Genomic DNA, 20,225 nt, shown 5'->3' on the forward strand with positions numbered 1-20,225 from the left:
GTAAATAACCATAACAGAAGAAAAGTATCTCTAGCACCAAACACTTAGAAATCACGAATCAGGCTCCCCAAACTTCATGGGACTAGATTAAAAATCATGAAGTTTGTTTTGTTTTGTTTTATTTTACAAAACTAAGTTTTGGGTTCTTTCTATTTGCCTTCTGCTTCCTGAGCCATCTTTGGGTCACTCTAGTCACATTTTCAAACTTTTCACTGCAGCCATTAGAGCTAAAACTTTCATTACCAAAAAAACAAACCCACCACCACCAAACTGAGATTCTTACATAATTTCTGACTCCAGGAGCTGGGGCTTAAAGAAAAACATCAACCCTCATGCAAGCTGGCAACACCCATTCATCTATGCAATGCATGGAGGACAGTGTCATTCTTCCTACAAAGGGATTATATGTTCTAGAAGAGGAAACGGGGAATCAGAAGTAGTGAAATAGGCATAACCCCATCCTTTGTATGCTCCAGGTGTTTTAATGGACTCCCTGAAGCACAGGAAAATACAAAAGACATAAACACTTTGCCACCTGTGGGTGTACACTTTTCACAAAGTGATCACTCTCTAGCTGACCTCTCAGTCCTCATCCTGAAAGGAAACCCCAAAAATGCACACCACTTTCAAAAGACAAGCCTAGGAGCTTAAATTGGTTACTCTGCTATACATAAAAATCATGGACTGAACAGAGGTACTGCATATATGGCTTATTACAACAATCTGTAACCCACTAGCCCCTTTTTTTTTCCTCTGACTGCAGAGGTGTTAAGGGGCCACTGTATCTTGAATGGTCCCTTACCATATGTGCTAACTCCTTACGCTCAACACTCTGCTCCACCTGGCATTTTGCTGTGATCTGGGAGTTCTTTTCCCAGGCCTGGGGAAGAGCTCTGTGTGGCTCAAAAGCTTGTCTCCCTCACCAGCAGATGTTGGTCCAACAGCAGCTATTCCCTCCCTCACCTTGTCCCACTGTCATTTAACAAAACTTATTGGCATCAAAGAATCCTAAGGACGTGAAACAAGCATCACCCCCTGTAACTCTCCCCTGCCTGCTTCGCCGCGCAGAGCTGATAGGGAGCACAGGGCTAAGCTGGGACTTTCTGGGTGCCCAGGGCCGCAGGAGACCAGCTGGCTAATGCAGCCCACCTCACCCCATGCTTGTAGGCTGCTGTGTTATTCTGCCCAGGCTTGGACTTTAACGAGAAGCAGAGAAACACAACGGCTTTCCTGTTCTCCTCCAAGGGTTCCTGTCGGACAATGCAAGCAGTGGAACGGCCAGCTTTGGCCGGAGCCTCCAAGAGGATGGAAAGTCCTTGCTTTAGGATGAGGGGGGCAGCTTCAGAGAATCTGCGGAATGACGACGACTCTCAGTTTCCATTTGAAAATACAGGCTTAGATTCTGGCATCTGCAGCAGCACCATCCTCAACAGGGTCGTCACTGGTGCAAAAGCAGCTGTAACTGGGCACCCGTGTCCTGCCCTGCCACGATACCTGCACAGCACCTCCCGCCCTTGCCCAGGTGATTCCTGCCAGCGTAACAGCCTGTGCAGGACATGGGCTGAGAGCAGAGCCGACACACGCTGACTAAAGGGAGTAGATCATGCCCTCTGATACTGGAGTCCACCTGGAAATCCTCTCCAGGGACCCACTCTTAAAACATCTTTTACAAGTTCAGGTTTGTGGGGAGTTGGGGCATTTTTACCCCAGCCTGAGCCATCTGGCTGCCTCTTTTCCAGCACATGCAGAGAGGCACACACCAGCCAGGATGTGGCCCACAACATGTGACCATACGCTGCATTTGTTTCACAAAGGAAGTTTTAGCTGGTAACACTCGCGTATACGTCCCAGGCAGGCAGAGCCAGAGCAGAGCGGTGCAGGAACTCCCTGGCCGACTCAGACTGAAAAGCAGCCGACAAAGTACCAGCCAGCATAGCCCCACTCAGAACCACACCCCAAAGGGGATTCTAGAAACTGAATCTTTTCCATCTCTTGAAACACAGTGCTGACTTCTCTAATTATACAGCGAGGGCTTGCGGAGTGGGGTCAGTGTTAATTTAGGTCATTGTCTTTAGGAACCATGCAGAGACTGGAAACGGGCACCGCAGTTTCTAAGGCGTGGGGCCTTGGAGCTAAGGCCAAGCCACAGTTTTTTCTGGGAGTCGTTTTTTAAAAACATTTCTTTACTGCAGTGAGTATGCTCAGAGTGTCAGAGATTCCTGCTGCAGCTAGCAGGACTCGGGGTTGCATCCACCGTAGGCCTGATGATCTCCCCCGACTCCAACAGCTTTGCATTGCTCTAGTGATACACAGCAGCCAAAACCGGACAGCTTGCTGGGCATTCGCCTTGCTCCAGGGGAGTCTGTGGATAGCAGAGCCCCCCAGGGGTAAGAGCCACAGTATGTCACCTTAAACCACCCACTTCTTGTGACTGCAGGCTGCCTGTACATACTCTGCTTTGCAACAGAATCCCTGGGCCACTGCACATGGGGAAGTGATTTTTCCTGGCTTGTCAATTTGAGTTGAGCCACATTTTAGATCCAACTTTTGCCCCACAAGAATGGCCATACTGAGTCCAGCCAGCCCAGTGTCCTATCATCTGACAGTGGCCAGTGCCAGGTGCACCAGAGGGAATGAACAGAACAGGGAATCACCAAGTGATCCATCCCCTGTCGCCCATTCCCAGCTTCTGGCAAACAGAGGCTAGAGACCCCATCCCTGCCATTCCTGGCTAACAGCCTTTGATGGACCTATCCTCCAAGAACTTATCTAGTTCTTTTCTGAACCCTGTTATAGTCTTGGCCTTCACAATGTCCTCTGGCAAGGATTTCCACAGATTGACTGTGCATTGTGTGAAGAAATACTGCCTTTTGTTTGTTTTAAACCTGCTGCCTATTAATTTCATTTAGTGACCCCTAGTTCTTGTGTTATGAGAAGGAGTAAATAGCATTTCCTTATTTACTTTCTCCACATCAGTCATGATTTTATAGACCTCTATCGTATTCCCCCTCAGGCATCTCTTTTCCAAGCTGAAAAGTCCCAGTTTTGGTAATCTCTCCTCATATGGATTAATGTTTAAAAATACTGCTTTCCCAGAGGGGCAGCGGAGGCCAGACACTAGCTGAGATCAGTCCCACGCAGCAACATGAAATCAGTGTGAGGAGGATCAGAGCCATAGTTTGAGCCCAAGGCGCGTGCATAGAAAGTTGTAACAACTCTTAAATGTTGAAGCCGCATGATTTTTTAGGAGGGCTATGTGTCAGGAATTGCTCGCTTGAATGACCTTAAATCTGAGCACTAACACTGTCCTGGATCCCCAGGAGCCACAGCAATTTTCAAAAAAATCTGTTTAAACATGTGGATATTGGAGCACTTAGAAAAATCAGCTGTTAAACCATAAGCTAGTCTCAACGGTAACGAGAGTGGCATCACTACCTTCCCTCCCCCCCAAAGTGTGGGGGTCTCGGCTTTCAGTTAAAAAAGTAAGTTTCTAGCCCTCAAGTTTGCAGACGATGTAACCAGAGTGTGACCTAAGGACTCAAGAACCAAACAAGAAGAACCCAAACGGAGAATTATTTTTTTAAAAACCCCATGCATGTTTTGGGGGCCTGACGTGATTTCTGCATGTTCAGGGTTGGTAATACTGAGTCTGCAATACAGGAGATAACTCTTGCTCTCCTTGCGGCCATCTCAGACCAGCCATTCACAATATTTCTTTTCAGGGGCATCTTCTAAAGACCTAAAAACATTCCCTACCCCCTTTTCCATCTGCACAGATGCTGCTGGGAGCATTACGCTCGAATGGTGGTGGGAAAAGGTCTAGTTGCAGTGTAAACACACCCTAAGACACCCGCAGCTGGCCCGTGCAAGCTGACTCGGGCTAGGGGGCTGTTTAATAGAAGTGCAGATGTTCAGGCTTGAGCTAGAGCATCTGCACTGCAATTAAATAGCCCTTAGCCTGAGCCCTGTACCCCTGAGTCAGCTGGCACAAGCCAGATGTGGGTTTTTTAACTGTAGTGTGGCAGATCCCGAGAGGCTGATCCAGCCCCCTGTATGCTGCCCTCATGGCACAAAAGGGCTGTCAGAGTCACTTTCTCCTTCCCAGGGCACAGGAGCAGCACAGAGCTGACACAGACAGCCCTGGCGCAAGAGGAAGCCTTGGTCATTCACCATCAAACTGCTCTCTCGTTAACTTCAGAAACAGAGCTCTACACAGAAGCAGCAAATCCATCAGTACGGCAGAAGGGGGCGGCATGAAGGGCCAGTCCTAGGACTCTCCTCAAGACCCGCTTCTGCCAGGATGCCTTCAAAAAAAACCAACCAGCCAATGGGGGTGAGGCTGAGGAGCAGATCCGATTCAGTCAGGCCTTGTCAACATTGGGGATCCGCTCTGATTACAGCCACTATGTAACTGCCCAGCGCAGCCTGGAGCGTTATCAGTATATTTACTCTAGTTTCAAACAGGGCTAAGTGCCTCCCCTGTAAACAACCTCTTTGCCCGTCTATATTAGGAGACGGGCTCTCCGTTGCCTTGCACCTTGTGTGGCTGTTTACACCAGAAGCTGGGCTAACCCCAGCAATTCAAAAATCACAACATCCTGAGACTGGCTTAAAGTCATGAGATTTAAAAATATCAAGTGTGGGGTTCTTTTCATTTTCCTTCTGGTTTGGGGGCTCTCTTCCACAACCAGGAAGGCTGGAACCTCACTTTTTTTCCCCGAATGAATGCAGAGAGTCTCACCCAATCACTTGACTCCAGAAGCTGGGGCTATAAGAAAAAACCAACAAATAACGAGACACTCAAGATAAAATGGTGAGAACTGATAATGCTGCAAGCAAGGCAAAGTGAGTTAAAATGCCACCGTGCTCAACACTCATTTTGCACCAGTGACAATGACCGCACAAGAGGAATGGAGAACCAGGTCGAGGCTAAGCTCGAATCAGCATCACTACACTGGTGCCTGTCACCCAGCACTGGAATCATTGAAAATCCCTGGCACAGAAAAGGTCTCGGTTTTAAATGTGCATCCAAGAGGATACGGTACCTCTAGCTGTCCAACAGCTCAGCAACGTAACCACATGATCTTACTCCTGTTACTCTGACCCTCCTCTTTATCGTACTCACTTGTTCTCCCACACCTACCTACATGTGTGTGCTGCACTCAGCACAATGCACCCCTGGTCCCAAGCAGAGTCACCGGACACTGCTGCATCACACATTATAATGACCATTAGGCACCAATCGCTATGGCATCTTCTGCTGTGGGACACGTCGGGCTCCCATGGGAATCAACAGTGCACATCCCAGGGTAGAATCTGACCCTAAGCTAGACCAAATGTGGCTTTCCTGCTTGTATACGTCAAAGACAGAGAGGCAGCTCCCGAGCTGGTGAAGTTCAGTGCATCTCCACTGACTTGAATGGAGTCACAGCTATTTTGAGTTAAGAGGAACGTAAACAAAACACTGTTTTGATTTTCTCCCCTGGAAATAGTGGGGCCAGGATTAAAAATTGGCAAAAGACTGTGTGTTTCCACTGGACACCTGGATCTCTGTCAGGGCTGATTTTTCGATCTGTTTTTGTGCACAGAAGCATGCTGTGTCGGGGAAATCATCAGCAACAACAGCACTGCTACTTTGCACTTAGGAAAGCTCCTTCCATCTCAGGAGCCCAAAGAGCTTTACAGACATTGATGATGCCTCATCATGTATTGATGTGGTTTGGAATTTACATTTAGCGTTCAGCTCCGAAGTACCTGGGCTCCAGACAACATAAAACGATCAATGACACATCAACCCTCTGCTTGCTAACAGGAAAAAACCATTTCTCCGTCAAGGAGCTGTTCAGAAGCTTGGCCAAACAAAGGGCCCGGAAGCTCTCCAAACTAGCTGAATGCCCCTGGGAGGTAGGTGAAATGACAGAGATCTACTTGGCAGCTGTGCAAACTGAAGCATTGCGTGGTTAAGTGACCTTCCAAGGTTATACACAAGACTGTGGCAGAAGCCAGGAAACACACACACATGGGTTGCCTTAACAACATGCTTAACATCCATGATACTGCAGCACAAAAGTAAGGTTTCACAGAAGTGAAGGTTTCACAGGAAGCTGCTCATGCCAGCTGCTCCTGGGCCTGCCCAGCCTGGTCCGTGGGCCAAATTAATTCAGGTGCAGACTGAATACTGGTTGCAACAACATTTCTTTCTTCTCTGTTCCTACTGCAGGCACATGTGAACAACCCTTCGGGGCTGGATTGCGAAAAGCGTTCACGAAGTTCCAGTCCAAACAAACGACACCAAAAACATTCAAGCTGCCAAATGAAGCACTCGGTCAGAAAACAACCGAGTGTGGGGTATCCGTTCACTCTTCAAGCAAATGCATTGCAATGCAGGAGGAGGTGCACAGCATGGGCAGTAAACGAGGCAGGATTGTGCAGGGAACTGGTCTGCAGACGAGTATTCAGGCCTCCATTACCCACTATTATTGTTAATAGGAGCTGGGTCGGTCCCTGTGATGGGGTATTCACCTCACACCAGCACTGGTGGAGTTAAAGTGGCTCTGAAAGGGTCATGAACCTTAATGACCGGATATGGGGCAGAGTCAGGCCTGACCCATAAGCACTAACTGAAGATGAAGCCCAGTGGGGCAGGAGCAGGGGGACTTGTAGAAAGCCTGGAAATTGAGAGAAGAGAGAGACTGCAGGGAGTGAGCCTGCTTTCACCTCTGGGCACAAACATGTGAGTGGGAGGAAGCCCAAGGAAAGAGAAGTGAGTGGTGATGGCTGCTGACAGGGTCCCGGGGCTGGAACCCAGAGCAAAGGGCAGGCCTGGGTTCCCCTACCAGCCACTGTGAAAGTAGCGCAGAGCAGGAATTACTGAAGACTACCTGAGATGGCACAGGGGTAGATTACCGGTGGCACTTGGCTCCCCCAGAAGGGGAAATCTACAGTGACCTGGCTGGAGGGCTGAGTCCCGGAGAGCGAGGGGTATGTGGAGCCAGTGAGCAATGGAAGGAGGTGCTGGTCTGGATGAATGCTGATCCACAGACCCAGCTAAGAGGAGGTGCCACAGTGGTGAGCGAATCCTGTTACAGGCCCATAATGTAACGGACAATCCATCCTCGTCCCCTGAATGCAGACTCGTGGGAAATACAGAAAAGCACAAATAACTGCAGTCTGTTGACCTGAGAGCCTGGCTCGGTGTTTGGTTCCCCTCACCCCACCACCTTGTTCTGGTCTCCATCTGGTCTCTCAGATCCATCTGGAGCTCTTTCCTCCCCCCTGTACAATGCAGCCCCCCCTCTCCTCTTCGGGCTCTTTATTATCTGCCTCTTCCTCCGCCTAACCCCATATTCTCTCTTCTGTTACCCTGTCCCTTCGCTCTGCTGTGCATCGTCCTTCTGAGACAACTGGAAGTGCACGTTTTCATTAAAAACAAATCGCAAAGCTCACGAGAAGTAAAAAATCCAAACAAAACAGCAGCCCCGAACTGGAGCGTGAATGGCAAATATCCCGCCCCGCTGTGTATTGTCAGCAATGCGGATCTGGCCAGGCATGTGTTCCCCTCTGGTTTCAATGCCCTCCTCATGGCAGGGATGAAGAAAAGGTTTTGGAAGCAGGATGCCAGGGCTTGCTGCTTGCGTTACAATAAGTGCTAATGGTGATGCTCCCGCTGCCGGCTTATTCCAGGTCCAGACAATTCCCCAGTTTACAAAATCTCTGCTTATCAGGAATGCGCAACAGCCACGTTCTCCCCAGTGGAATCACAGCTGGACTCAGCTCTGTGGAGCCAACTGAGATGCACAAACCAGAGCATGGGGGTCGGAGCCAAAGCCCCCACTCATTCCCTCCCCATCCCTGCCCACCCCCTGCCCTGGAGTGGGTAGCGAGTTCTCATGTAGGTGTACAGCCCAGTCACAATCTAGCACCGACTCTGTCTGGGTCAAACCTGCTCTGATCCCTACGAATCACGCACAACCGGCACTGGTCACCCCAACTTCATCTCTTCTGCTCGTCTCCGCTTACGCTGCGATTATCTCGTCCTCCCAAGGCCTCTCCCCATGTTATCTGTCTGTGAGCTCTCGGGCACCGACCACCCCCTGCGCTGCGTCTGGACAGCGCTTAGCTCCGAGCCGGGGCCTAGGCATGACCATCTTACTCTCCAGAGCAGCTCCCTGGAGACAATCGAAGAGATGGGCAAACAGGGTTTGACCTTTGGTCTCTCTATTTCTTCAGCTATTAAGAGGAGATAATAATACTTCCCTCCTCCATCTGGATGCCGCGAGGACTGATGCTTGTGCGGGACAGTGAAAAAGGAAAGTCCTGTTACAATATAGGGGAATTTACACTGTTTTATTCTGTATTTGCTTCTGGTAATGCTCTGTTACGGTCACTACATTTTACCTGCTCTTTTTAAACACAGATCATCATTTTTAAAATCTAGATTCTCATTAACTTCCATGGCCGGCCCTCCCAGATATCTTAGTCATGTCTGTCCAGCAGAGCCAGCTCACCTCCGTCTGCAGCAACAAAAACCTTTTCCCATTGCTCATTACTTCTCATTTTCCCAATTTCTTCTGGCCCAGGGCGGCAGCCGCTGATTTTAAAGCAGTTTTCTCATTCACTTCAGTGGCAACAAATCAGGTGCTTAAATCTCCAATGGAATTTGTTTTAATGGGCTGGAAAATCATTAGCTACTTTGGTTCCTGAAGACATATAATTTAAAAGATTTACTGTTGCTAATGTTACTATTAGATCAAGCCCAGGAGGCGTGGGGGCAGCTTGCTCTGGACCCCTCTTGTAATCCCCTGACACAGTGACGGAGCTCAGGCCAAAGGGAGAGAGCCTTTCTGGAAACTAACCAAGTCAGTTCCACACAGACGGGCATGAGTCCACGGCTGTTCTGGCTGAGCTAAGAAAACCCTGTCTGCAGAGGGAGAGCAAATGGCCTTCCCCTGGGCTGGTTTTGCTGCTATTTAATCTCCAGCTCTGTCCCAAACGACATGAGTAGCTGTGCATGCTGCAGCAGCACGTGCCCGCTTTGCCTGGGGTAAGCAATTACTGAGATAGCAGGGAGTGGGGAACTGGACCCAAACCGGACACTAGTAAGTCACTTCCTTTTTAAACCATCCCTCCACAGACACCTCATTGTTCAGCTGATCACAACCTTCTCCAAGGAATTCAGCCCTTCTGAACAAACCAGCTGAGCACTCCTCCCCTCACCCAGGGCAGGGCCCTCTCCAGTTCCCAAGAACGCCAACGGGGGCCTTTGCCCCCCACCCCCGAGTGCTCAAGCCACTGGGCTCAGACAACCTGAGCGCTGAAAATCACATGGGGGCCCAGCAGCTGTTTGCTCCTGCCCAAGGTGGTGGCCACAGCACATCAAGGATTTACTCTCACTTGGGCTTTGCTTGTGTTTCCTTTGTTCGGGAGCAGAGCACCACGGTTTATGGGCAGGAGCTGCTGGCTCAGTCTGCGCTGCCTGGGGCTGGCTGCATGGAGGCTAAGGGAGAGGTGCCAGAAGCAGCTGGAGCCCGGGTATGTTGGGAGAACAGGAGAGAATGAGAGAGCTGGGGCACTACACTCTGCACAACAGCTGCCCTGGAAGAGAGAGAATCTTTTCCCCTCTCCAGTTGCTCCCCCGAGAAGCCCCCAGAGCTCTGATATCGAATCATCGCTAGATCAGCAGGAAATTAATAGGGCCAGAGACAAAGCTATTTCACGTGGCATCAGGAGAGGAGTCAATTTGAGTGACAAAAGGACCGGCAAGAACAGACTAGACACTGTTAGAGAAACAGCGGGAGCTCGACAGAGCAGACCGAGCTGTGAGCAAGGACCCTGGGACCAGGAAGGGACAGCGTTGATTGGTATCTTTAAGATAATGAGAAAACGAAGCCAGATTGGACATAGAGGGAGGCAGCTGCAGGGAAACAGAGAATTCCCAGCATTTCTAGAAAGGCAGCAGGAAGGCGTGTGAGTTTGCTCCTGTGCTCTGGAGAGAATGGGAGCAAGGAGACGGATTAACTAGGGATCTGAAAACACTTGCACTTGAAAGCTGGTTAGTGTCCAAATGATTTATCGGACTGGGATTGCACTGCCCAACCACAGAGATTTTAAAAGATTCTCACCATTTTGCCAAGATATTTGCCAGTATTAATAATAATGATGATGATGAGATCATTTTGCAACCCTGTTAGAGATAATGAAGCAGCGTGTTGGGCTTTAAAGGAAACACTGAAAAAGCCACCACGACTTATATTAGAACTGAGCACGTGGGGTCTGAACACCCTCGAACTTTGGGGGGACTCTACCAATGGCTCCACTTTCTACAATGGGCTGGACCAACACCCCAGATCCAAGCGCCTCCCTGGCTATTGGGCGCTTCCAATCCAGAACAGAATTTCGCATCAGTGCACGGTACAGTCACTAGCGTTAGCCAGAACCAAGGAGAAGAGTCAGCCCTGTAACCTCTTCCTTTTACTAACAGGAATAGCCTGTTCAGACCCCATCAGTAGCAATTCACCAGTGTGCACCCACTGCCTGGATTGGTGTTCTAGAGCCTTCAGCCATTCAAAACAACGCTGACATCTCATCCTGGGTGCAAAACATGATGGGACATGTACGTGCAGGGGCGGGAAGGGCCCATGCCCTCCTGTCCCTAGGTGGAAGAGAACCGCAGCCGACCCGAATCCTTCTCTCAAAGAAGCTGTGGTGAGACACTCAGGTCAGGCTCAGTGCTCTGCTTGCTCACGTGAACGCAGCCAGGGCGAAGCTGCCTAACATGCCTGTCTAGTAAAAAGGGGATGGTGGGTGCCTTTACGTGTCTCTGTGGCACGACTGGGCCGCACACTCTGCTATTAACTGAAAGGCCGGTGATTCAAGCCCACCTGGGGACGTTACTCAGGCTGTACACCTTGACCATTTCTCTTCTCTGTGGCGCAATCAGTCAGCAGCAGTATGTTCAGCTGTTAACCAAAAGGCCGCAGTGGGCACTGCCTGGGGTTCTCTGCTTGGTGTCTCCTTCCGGATCCCTGCTTTTGAACCTGTACCCTCATTCCTGACCCTGTTTTCTCACCAGTTGTCCCCCATAGTTGCCTGAACCTCAGGTTTGGTAGCTCCTCCTCTTAGGCTGGGGGAGGGGCCTTCAGAAGTGGGCGGGCTTGCACCCTCCCAAAACTCAGCAGGGGAATGCAGCCAGCAGAGAGAAGAAAGGCCCTCTGGGCTCGCAGGGGCGAGATCTCTCCTCAGCCAGGAGAGTCAGGTTCTCAGCTCCCGGGGGCAAGCTGAAAATGGTGATAGTCAGGGATAAGGTTTAGCACCTTTGGAGAACCGGCCCCAGCTTCCAAAAACCCCACCAAGGGTCCATTCACTGGGTCCTGCACCGTCACGGCTGCCCGCCAGCCTCCTGCCCGCTCGGCACCCTGGGAGTGGAACCTCTTGCAGTGGCAGAGAGGGGCCTCGATCCCACACACAGGGCAGAGCTGTGAGGGGGCAGCAGGAGGCCAGGGAAGGTGGTGGTGGTGGTAGCCAGGGGTTTTGCCAATTGGTGGACTTCGGAGGTGGGGTGGGGGGAGGTGGGACCCACGCTGAATGGCACTAGGGGGATGTGATGTTAGCAGCACTCGCTCGTACCTCTGCAGTGCTCCTACACCCCTTCTGCTCCATGCTGCTCAGACTGGACCGGGAGGCCAGAGCAAAACTACCCATCTGTGTTGTGTAAATCGCCTGATAGCACAAAACGGAACGTGACTAATGTTGAGCTGTTCTCCAATACCCTAACTCATCGTGGCCCTGAGCCAGGAAAGCATGTGATTAACTTTCAGCATGTGCTTCGGCACTTTCCTGAATCCAGGTCTCTGAGCGGCCTTACCCTGCGAGTCACCCCATGGATGTCAGTGGGACCACCCCAGGAGCAAGGTGTTACTCAGAGTGAGTAAAGGTGGCAAAATGTGGCCCTAGTTATTGTGACGTGTAGGGGGTGGGTGAAATCCTAGCCACGCTGACGTGGCTGGCAAAACTCCCATTGATTTCAATGGGCCCAGGATTTCACCCTTTTTAATGCAGCTGTTTGCTGTCAATATTATACCTGTGTAGTGACTGCTCAGACCGTAAATCCTTCAGAGCAGACCCCACGTCCGCTCATCTGTCTGTACCAGCCTAGCACACAGCCAGCACTGTCGGCATTCACAGGGGATTAGGTTATTACAACAAGGGTTTATGCCGTTGGAAGGTTGTTTTCTTTGCAGAGAGGCTCTCTCATGTACTGTCTAATGAGTGTAAATCCTGCAGCCAATCATACAGATTAAACTGAAAGAGACGTACAAAGAAAAAATAAAATATTTTTTGCCTCTAGTCAAAGCCTCTCTAACACCACCATTACGGGTTTTTGTCTCTTACTTTGTTTCTGTTGGAAACTGAGCCCCATGTACAAACCGAGCCCAGACTGGATCAAATGAAAATGACCTTCCGTTGGCTTTCTGCCAGTTCCCTAATAGCTAGGGGCCAAGGAGCACATCTCAGGCATCTACATAGCACCTGAGAGAGCAGATGCATTAAATAATCTGGCAAAAACCCACGCAGCCCTCTGCCAGCAGAGATTTTCACAAATGTGTGTGCATGCAGACACGCGTGTGCATGACCACCCAGGTGTGCTTAGGTAATGCACTGCACCGTAGACTGAGGATGAGGCTGGCTGATGTTTCTGAACGTGTTGGTGCAGCTGCTGGTTTTCAGCTAAGATGCTGTAGTACACCCATGACTTGTTTATTTTATAAATCCTTAAGGTGACGTACTGACTGGATCTTCAATTCATTCCGTGACAGAACGAAAAGTAGGAGTAACACTGTCAGAGTTAAAATTGCCACCAGATGACTATTTTTGGCAACACTGTCAGGGAAACAGTTTGTCTATATTTGCCCAAATTCCTGTTTTCCTGATGATATATTTTACTTCTCCCCCTACAGGGACAGCACCTTTGGAAGCCATTAAATCTACTCCCCCATCCCTGCACTGACGTAATGCAGAGGCCCTGCTCCTTTAGAATACACTAGTGTTCACAAGCGGAATGAGATGCATGAACTTGGTGGTGTGGTGCAGCAATCACGATGGTCTCACTTTCACAAAGAGAAGGAGATTACCTGGGGTAGCTGATGTGCTTTCCTCAGGCAGAGCTCTGTACCTTTGCTGCCTATGCCACCAGGCGCAGCATTTTGGATCCTATTCCCATTGGGGACTTTTACATTATTAAACTAAGTGGGAGGCTCTTTGCCATGGCCAGCACTATTCCCGCGGTGAAGCCAAGACTCATGTGCTCCAAAGCGGGGAGGAGATGCACACAGAGGCCACTGCCACGGTCAGCAAGAACCTGTCTGCTGACCATGCTTGGCAAGCCTGATCCACATCTCCCTATGACTCCTACAGCAGAAGTACCCAAATTCTACCCTGTGCTCCCATGGCTGTCTGCAGGTTTTCCTGTGTGCAGTTCTTCACAGCACCGAGCCGGGCTGGGCCAGAACAGTCTCTCCTTCCTTATTGGCTGGGGGACTCCTCATCCTGAGCACAGAGGGGAAGAGAGACCCCAGATACTATGATACTAGCACTTATGATTTGTAGGACAGATAAGCTCAGCCAAAACAATCCTTGCCCGCACGAGACCAAGGCTTCCCCTTGTCCCTGTGTCCCGGCTCGGCTTCCGCAATGCCCCCTCGCCTAGTGTTCTCACTTTACAGCCTGGGTGTGACGCTGCAGCCTAGATGGCAACATGTTACTGTCTGGGACCCCAAGATTTGTTTCATGACCAAACATTGGGGTAAGAGGGGTTTGAACCACTGAGCACTTTAGCTTAGCCCTGCTGTTCCCTAAGCAGCACGGTCTGCCATAGCATGCCATGTACACCACAGCCTGACCACTAACTAAATACAGCAAGAGTATGAAAAGAGTGACCTTGTTCATAAATTATCCAGCCACTCATTTACAGCTGAGCAAACCCAGGGAATGTTAAAGGCTGTAACTGATTCAATCGCACCCTACAGCTGTGTGAAAAACCTCAAGCCTGCAGAAAGAACGAGAGTTCCCATATGTCTGCAATGCCCAGAGTAGTCAGGACTCTGAGTTTTGTTCTTAGGGATTCCAGCTTCCCTTGGGGGTGGGGGTTCCCCCAGACTCTTTTTCTCACCCCTCCCGATAGCTGTTTCCCTCTGCTGTGTGGTGTGAAAGACACGGAGAAGCCAGAGTTATGGAAGGGGAGATGCAGCTGGCTAAGGGTTAGAGGAAGTGAAATGACGTGGACTGAGAGTTCTGTTCTGTCCTATCCTAGCCACCAAGATTATGAACGTCCCAGGCTGTGTTGCAAGCAGCCCTTTCGCCTCTAGAGACGGGGATTACAGCCCATTTCACAGCACAAGTAGAAATAACTTTGGTGGCCTTATCCTAGTTCCTAGCCAAAAGGGCAAAATCCCCCACCTGCCTCGCCCAGTCCAGAACTGCTACCACATTGCGCTGATGAGAGCCCAGGACTGGAGGAGCAGGAGCTGGGGGAGGAAGCTGGAATTACAACTGACGATGGCTAGTGCAGTATTGAGCTCCTCCCTTTCACAGGCCTGGGGTGAAAGCCCAACCCCACTGAAGGCAATGACACAATACCCACTGATTTCGCTAAGGCAGGATTTCACCCTGCTTCACACACACAACAAAAGGAACAACATTCATTCCAACTCTCCCCCTACTAGCTAGGCTTCACTAGAAGTGAAAATGGAAACAATACCGCCTTAAAATCCACCAATGCAAGAACACTATGGGTGTTGTTTAACCAACACACTACACAACATGAGACACACACAGAGATTAGCCTACACAGGGGTATTTCTCAGCAGTCCCTGTCAAGTTGAAGTTATGTCGTCTTTTGAGCAGTGTTATTCCACAATAAAACCAGACCGTTTTCCTGCTGCTAAAAGCTCTGTACATAAGAACGGCCACACTGGGCTGTTACAAGGTCAGATCCACTTCCCAGTATCCTGTCTTCCGACAGCAGCCAGTGCCAGGTGCTCTGTAACCCTCAGTAAGGTGTTTGCCTTTAAACCTATTTGCAGAAGCTATGTGACAAAGAAACATTCCCCAAGTGCTGGAGGCAAATGAGGCTCTCCCTGGCATACCCATGCAATCAGTTCTTCCAGGAGGATAAATTTAACTCTAAGGCTTCATGTATTTTCTATTCTGGGGCCTGATCAATGCTCGCCGGAAAGACTCCTGTCAGCTTTGGTGGACAATGGGCCAAGTCCTTGTGTATGAATGTCCTTTATGGCACCATACAGTGGTTACGTGCTAAGACTGATCTGAAGATGGTCACAGCTGCTTAGACCAGCGAGGGAGGGCAGTGATTTAGAGACTGGATTACTCAAGGGCTCACGAACAGAAATTCTCCCAGCAGCCAGTGGAAGAGGCATCCCTTCGGCTGTTCTGTGCTGGGTGGGAGTATTAGAGCTCTCAGCTGAGTTCGACTGGCTAAACCTCACTTCCTGCATTATAACTGCACGGCACTGAATGGTTGATGGCATGGGTAACAGGATGTGGATCTTCACACTCCACGGTCACTAGCCTGAATCTGGCCTGGTTCAGAGCATCCAAAAAGGTTTATGTGACAGTGAGGTCTCAGGCCAGTTGGCTCCCCCACCTCCCTGGCTGACGGCCTCAGACAGGCCTAGGATTACAGTCATTGAGGTGCCAGATCAGCCCCGGGTTTGCCGAGCTAGGCACGGTCAGAGGGCTGTGTGGGGAAGCAGGCACTGCCCCGGCCCATGCTATACCTACTGTGCTCCAAGATAGCAGCTCTCAGGACTGGCGCCTTTTACAGGACCTGCGAGCTGTCCCAGTCCCTCAGGCTCGCTGTGCTAAAATGAACCATTGCTGGTGCCCAAATGCAGATCCTGCCACTCTGAGCCCATGATGAGAATCTCCTCGGAAAGTTGTTCACACGGTTAGTGCTGGAGGAGGCCAGGCAAATGCGTTCACACCATTCCCAACTGGCACAGTGTGAGCCAAGCAGCTCCACATTGGGCTTTGCTTGTACACGAGGCCGGGTCATCAGCACCCACAGGAGATGTTATGGCTCCCGCCTGTGAGACAATTCCCCTGCTCTCTCAGCACCTCCTCACCTCAAGGCCCTTCAGGCTTTCCCCTCACCACTCCTCCTGGCCAGGTTCTGCTCTCTGCCTCTCTTCCTCCTCCTGATCACTATGGGCAGCATGGGCGATAGCCCCTCCCAAGCTAGGTGAGACGTGGAGGAAAGCGGAATAGTCTCCCCCTGGTGTAACCGAGGGCCTTGCTCCCAGCCAGAAGCAGAGTGCCAAGTCCCGGTGAAGGTGGCTTCAGTTTATGGGACTGTCCCAAGTTCAGCCTGGGACTCTGGTTCTGACCTGGTGTTAGAGCAACATGGAGACCCAACTTCCCAGCCTTGGCTTTGTTTATCCCTGGCTGCTCAGCTGTCAGGAGCTGGGCTCTCTGTAGAGACAGCAGGTCCAAGCCCTGTGGAATCGAACTGCCTGTCCCCCCTCACTTGGCTGTGAACACGCAAACCAATTCCAAAGATGCACTAATGGGCTCTGGGGCACGAGTGTGTGAAAGACAGAGAGAGAGAGGTGAGCCTGGGGAGAGTGTGGATGTGCGTGTGAGCCAAGGGGGTGGGGACGCAAACAAAGAACATGCCAGATGGATGCTGAACATCATTACTGGCTCAGAGACTGGGTTTTTTTCTCTTCTCCTCTCTCATCCATTGTCTGTTTTGCTGGTAAGTCCCTGAGTGCAGGGATTGTGTCCTTACTGGTCTGTCAGGTACCTAGCAGACTATCCATGGAGATAATCACAATTTTAATGAGAAAAGTTCCATCAGCTTTAATAAAGCATTTGTACCTCTGACTTGTTCCTGAAAAATAGTGAGCAAAACGAACAGAAGCCTACTGAGAAACCCAGATTCAACATGACACTGGGATCGCTGGGTGAAATTCTCTGGCCCACGTTCAGCTACATTATTATAATGCTTCCTTCTGGCCTTAAAAATCTCGGAGTCTGGGGAGATATTGTTAAATTCAGAGATCTGAATCTTGGCCGCTTTGTTTTTAAAAGATTTGTCTAAAATTCTTCATTTATTCCACAGATGTTGTCTGCCAGATTAGGATTCGTAGAAATAATCTATACTGAGACGTGCCTGCACAAACTGCACTTGTGTTGTTGTACGTAAGATCGACTAACGTTCTGTCAAGTTCAAGGTCACACGTAATTGTCTCCTAACATAATTCAAAGAGGAACAGGGCAGCAAATCAAATTACGGCCCAGAGAAGCTTTGATCTGATCCTAATGTCAAATGCAGGAGCACCCACAGCCCTGCTGTTAATGTTCAGTCCGTAGCCTGCACACTCAGTAGGGTACAGAGTTCACGACATGCTCTCTTTCAGTAGCTGGACCAGGGCAGGGAAGCTAATGATCCGCCCAGCAGACCAAATTAAGTGATGGATCCTGATGACGTGCCACCTGAGACACATTGCGCACGCACTAAAAAGTGAATACAACAGAGCTATCCAGAGTACGGGGCTGGCAGGGACATCCTTCTCCCCAGGGCTAGCGTACAGGCTGTCCAAGATGAACACTGGTTATAACTGGTTATTTTCTAAAACTTAACAGGGGCAAGCGGCACCTCTCGACACTTGATCTTCTGTGACTACAGAGACCTCTGGGACTCCCCGCTTATATCAGGACATCTTTCTCTGCTGCTAGCACTCTCCTTTTCTCTGTACCACTGCTGCGTGTTGTCGATCCTAGGCTGTGAGCTGGCTGGGGCAGGGACCGTCTCTGTGCAATGTTTGCTCAGTGCCCAGGACAAGGAGGCCCTACTCCCTTTTGGGGAATGCTTGGAGTTCCCACCATAGAAATAACAATCCGTAACCGTGAAGAGAATAGGTCACAACGGTGCCGATTCCTGTGACCCTCATACAGACTAACAGGCCATTGGGCATTAGCTGGGGCTGCTCCACAGAGGCCCGCAGAGCAAGGGGGCTGCAAACCAGGTCCGAGAGAGAGCTTGAGGATCTAAGTCACACTCTGACTATTAGGGCTCCTGGAGAGAACAGGAGTGTAGTGGGTTATAGGAGGGGGAAAAGGAGATTGGGAGTCAGGATGCCTGGTTCTATCCCAGTTCTGGGAGGGGCATGGGGTGTAGTGGTTTAGAGTGGGTGGAAGTCAGGACTCCCAGGGTCTGTCCTCAGCTCGGGGAAGGGAGCAGGTGTAATGGGTTAGGGCTGGGATGGGAGGCTAGAAGCTAGAACTCCTGGGTTCTATCCCCAGCTCGGGGAAAGGAGTGGGTGTAATGGGTTAGGGCTAGTGGAAGAATTGGGAGCTGGAATTCCTGGGTTCTACCTGTGGCTCTGGAAGTACAAACACACACAATCCATTGGAAACAACGGACAACACCCCTAACCAGCTCTCTCACAGCAGCCTCCATCCCAAGGGAGAAACAACCTCAACTCACACCTGGCCCTGCAACAATTACCCAGGAGTCACCATGCATAGCAGGACACAAACAGCCCTGACACCCCCACAGACCCACAGGCTCCCTGACACCCACATAGACCCAGCGCCATGGACCATGAGTGCCCGGTGGGGCAGGAGGAGGTGGCCCCTGGCTGATGTCTGGGCGTACTGAGATAGTGTCCAGGGCCCCCATCAGGAAGTGGGGCCCCGCTGCATGAGGCTCTGCCCCACAGAGCTCCCAGTCGGAGCATAGCTGACACCAGGGAGGGGAACGGCAGTGAGACAGAGGTGCAGCAGTGGGTGGATGGATAGTGGTGAGGCGGAGATGGGTGTGAGTGCATGGTGGGTGGGTGGATAGATGCCAGCTGTTTTTCTAAAAGATCTGCTCTAGATCAGATAGGAATGATTTCAGGGGACTCTTCTGGCCAAGACTAGAAGATCACAGCTGTCCCTTCTGGCCTTAGAAGCTATCAATCCAATGTGGGGGGCAGATTGTCCCACCTCTGCCTAAGGAGAGGTTCCGCTAAAGCATCTGGCCATTATCACAGCTGAGATGCAGGGCTCAATGGCCTGGGCCACTGGTCTCATCCAGCCTGGCGGCTCCTGCATGAGAAGTGGGGCTCAGGGTGGGAGGAGAAGGGACACTGCAGCAAGGACAGACAGCCCCCAGCTGAGCTGAACATGGGACCCCGCCGGCCGTGGCAGAGCTATTGGCCCCTGTAGCACACAAACCTTCAAAAAACCTGCCCAGTCCGGGGAGGGCAGTGAAGAAACACTGGTCATTCCACACCCAGCTCGAACCCCGGGCTCTCTGGGGAGAGTCACCCTGCAGGACCCCGTCCCGACAGCATGTCACCCAGCTGTGCCCAGCTGCTTGGCCGACCGGGTGGCACAGGCTGGGCTCTGCCCAGGACTCCCACTGCAGCCCCACGGCCACGCTCCGCAGGCGGGCACACGCCCCTGGCCCCCCGGGCTGGCAGCTGGTTCCTTCCCCCCAGGGCACTGGGCACAGCGAACCCGGGACCCCTGTGCCCGCGGGCGGACCGGGCTCTGGCTGGCCCAGGCCAACATGCTGTGCGACCCCAGGGCGCGGCCGGCACCGGGGCCAGCGGAACCCAGGCAGCCCCGCCCGGGGCTCGCTTAGCGGATCCGCAGGAAGCGCCAGCCCCGAGCGGGGCGCGGCCCTTCCCCGGCGGGGGAGCTGCCCAGGCTGCGGGGAGCGGCGCCCGCTGCACCGGGGAGGGGCCGGGGCAGAGCCCGGGACCCCGGCCCGCCAGGGCGCCCCCGCCCCGCGCTCACCAGCAGCAGCGAACTGCGCACCGCCTCCGAGACGCTCTGCCGGAGCTCGGCCGCCGTGCCCGGCTTGCTGAGCCGCTTGGTGAATTTCCGCACTTCGGCCATGGTGCCGGCTCGGCAGCCGCGGGCTCGCAGGGCCCCGCCCCGCTCCGCTCCGCCCCGCAGCCGGCCCCTCCCCGGCACGGGCGGGTCACGGGGAGCCGCACCGCACCCGCACCGCAGCCAGGCGGGAGCCGCCCCCTTCCCCCGCCGGCGGGGCTGCGGTGTCAGTCCCCGGCTCGCTGCGGGGCTGGCAGGAGCCGCGCGGAGAAGGGGAAGGCGGCAGCTGGCTCCGCAGGGCAGAGCGGGCAGGGAGCGGCCCCCGGAGCAAAGCGGGAGATGCGGCACCGAGCAGTGCGGCTGGGGGAGCCCCGGTGCCT

General features: G+C 52.0%; 1 protein-coding gene across 8 annotated transcripts in view; it reads right to left on the minus strand.

Moving 5' to 3' along the window:
- DOCK11 (dedicator of cytokinesis 11) overlaps window positions 1-19,932 on the minus strand; it is a 121,376-nt gene extending 101,444 nt beyond the window's left edge. For 7 of the 8 annotated variants that reach the window (XM_030574598.1, XM_030574596.1, XM_030574595.1 and 4 more), the window contains exon 1: window positions 19,810-19,932. In XM_030574598.1, the coding sequence (XP_030430458.1) occupies window positions 19,810-19,911 (102 nt within the window). In that variant the 5' untranslated portion in view covers window positions 19,912-19,932. Of the gene's footprint in view, window positions 1-802; window positions 1,122-19,809 lie in introns of those variants that run through there. The other variant, XM_030574599.1, reaches the window with a different exon arrangement.
- Between the last annotated feature and the right edge of the window lie 293 nt (window positions 19,933-20,225).

Source organism: Gopherus evgoodei, chromosome 9 (assembly GCF_007399415.2).
Source record: "Gopherus evgoodei ecotype Sinaloan lineage chromosome 9, rGopEvg1_v1.p, whole genome shotgun sequence".
In the NCBI taxonomy this organism is placed as follows: Eukaryota; Metazoa; Chordata; order Testudines; family Testudinidae; genus Gopherus; species Gopherus evgoodei.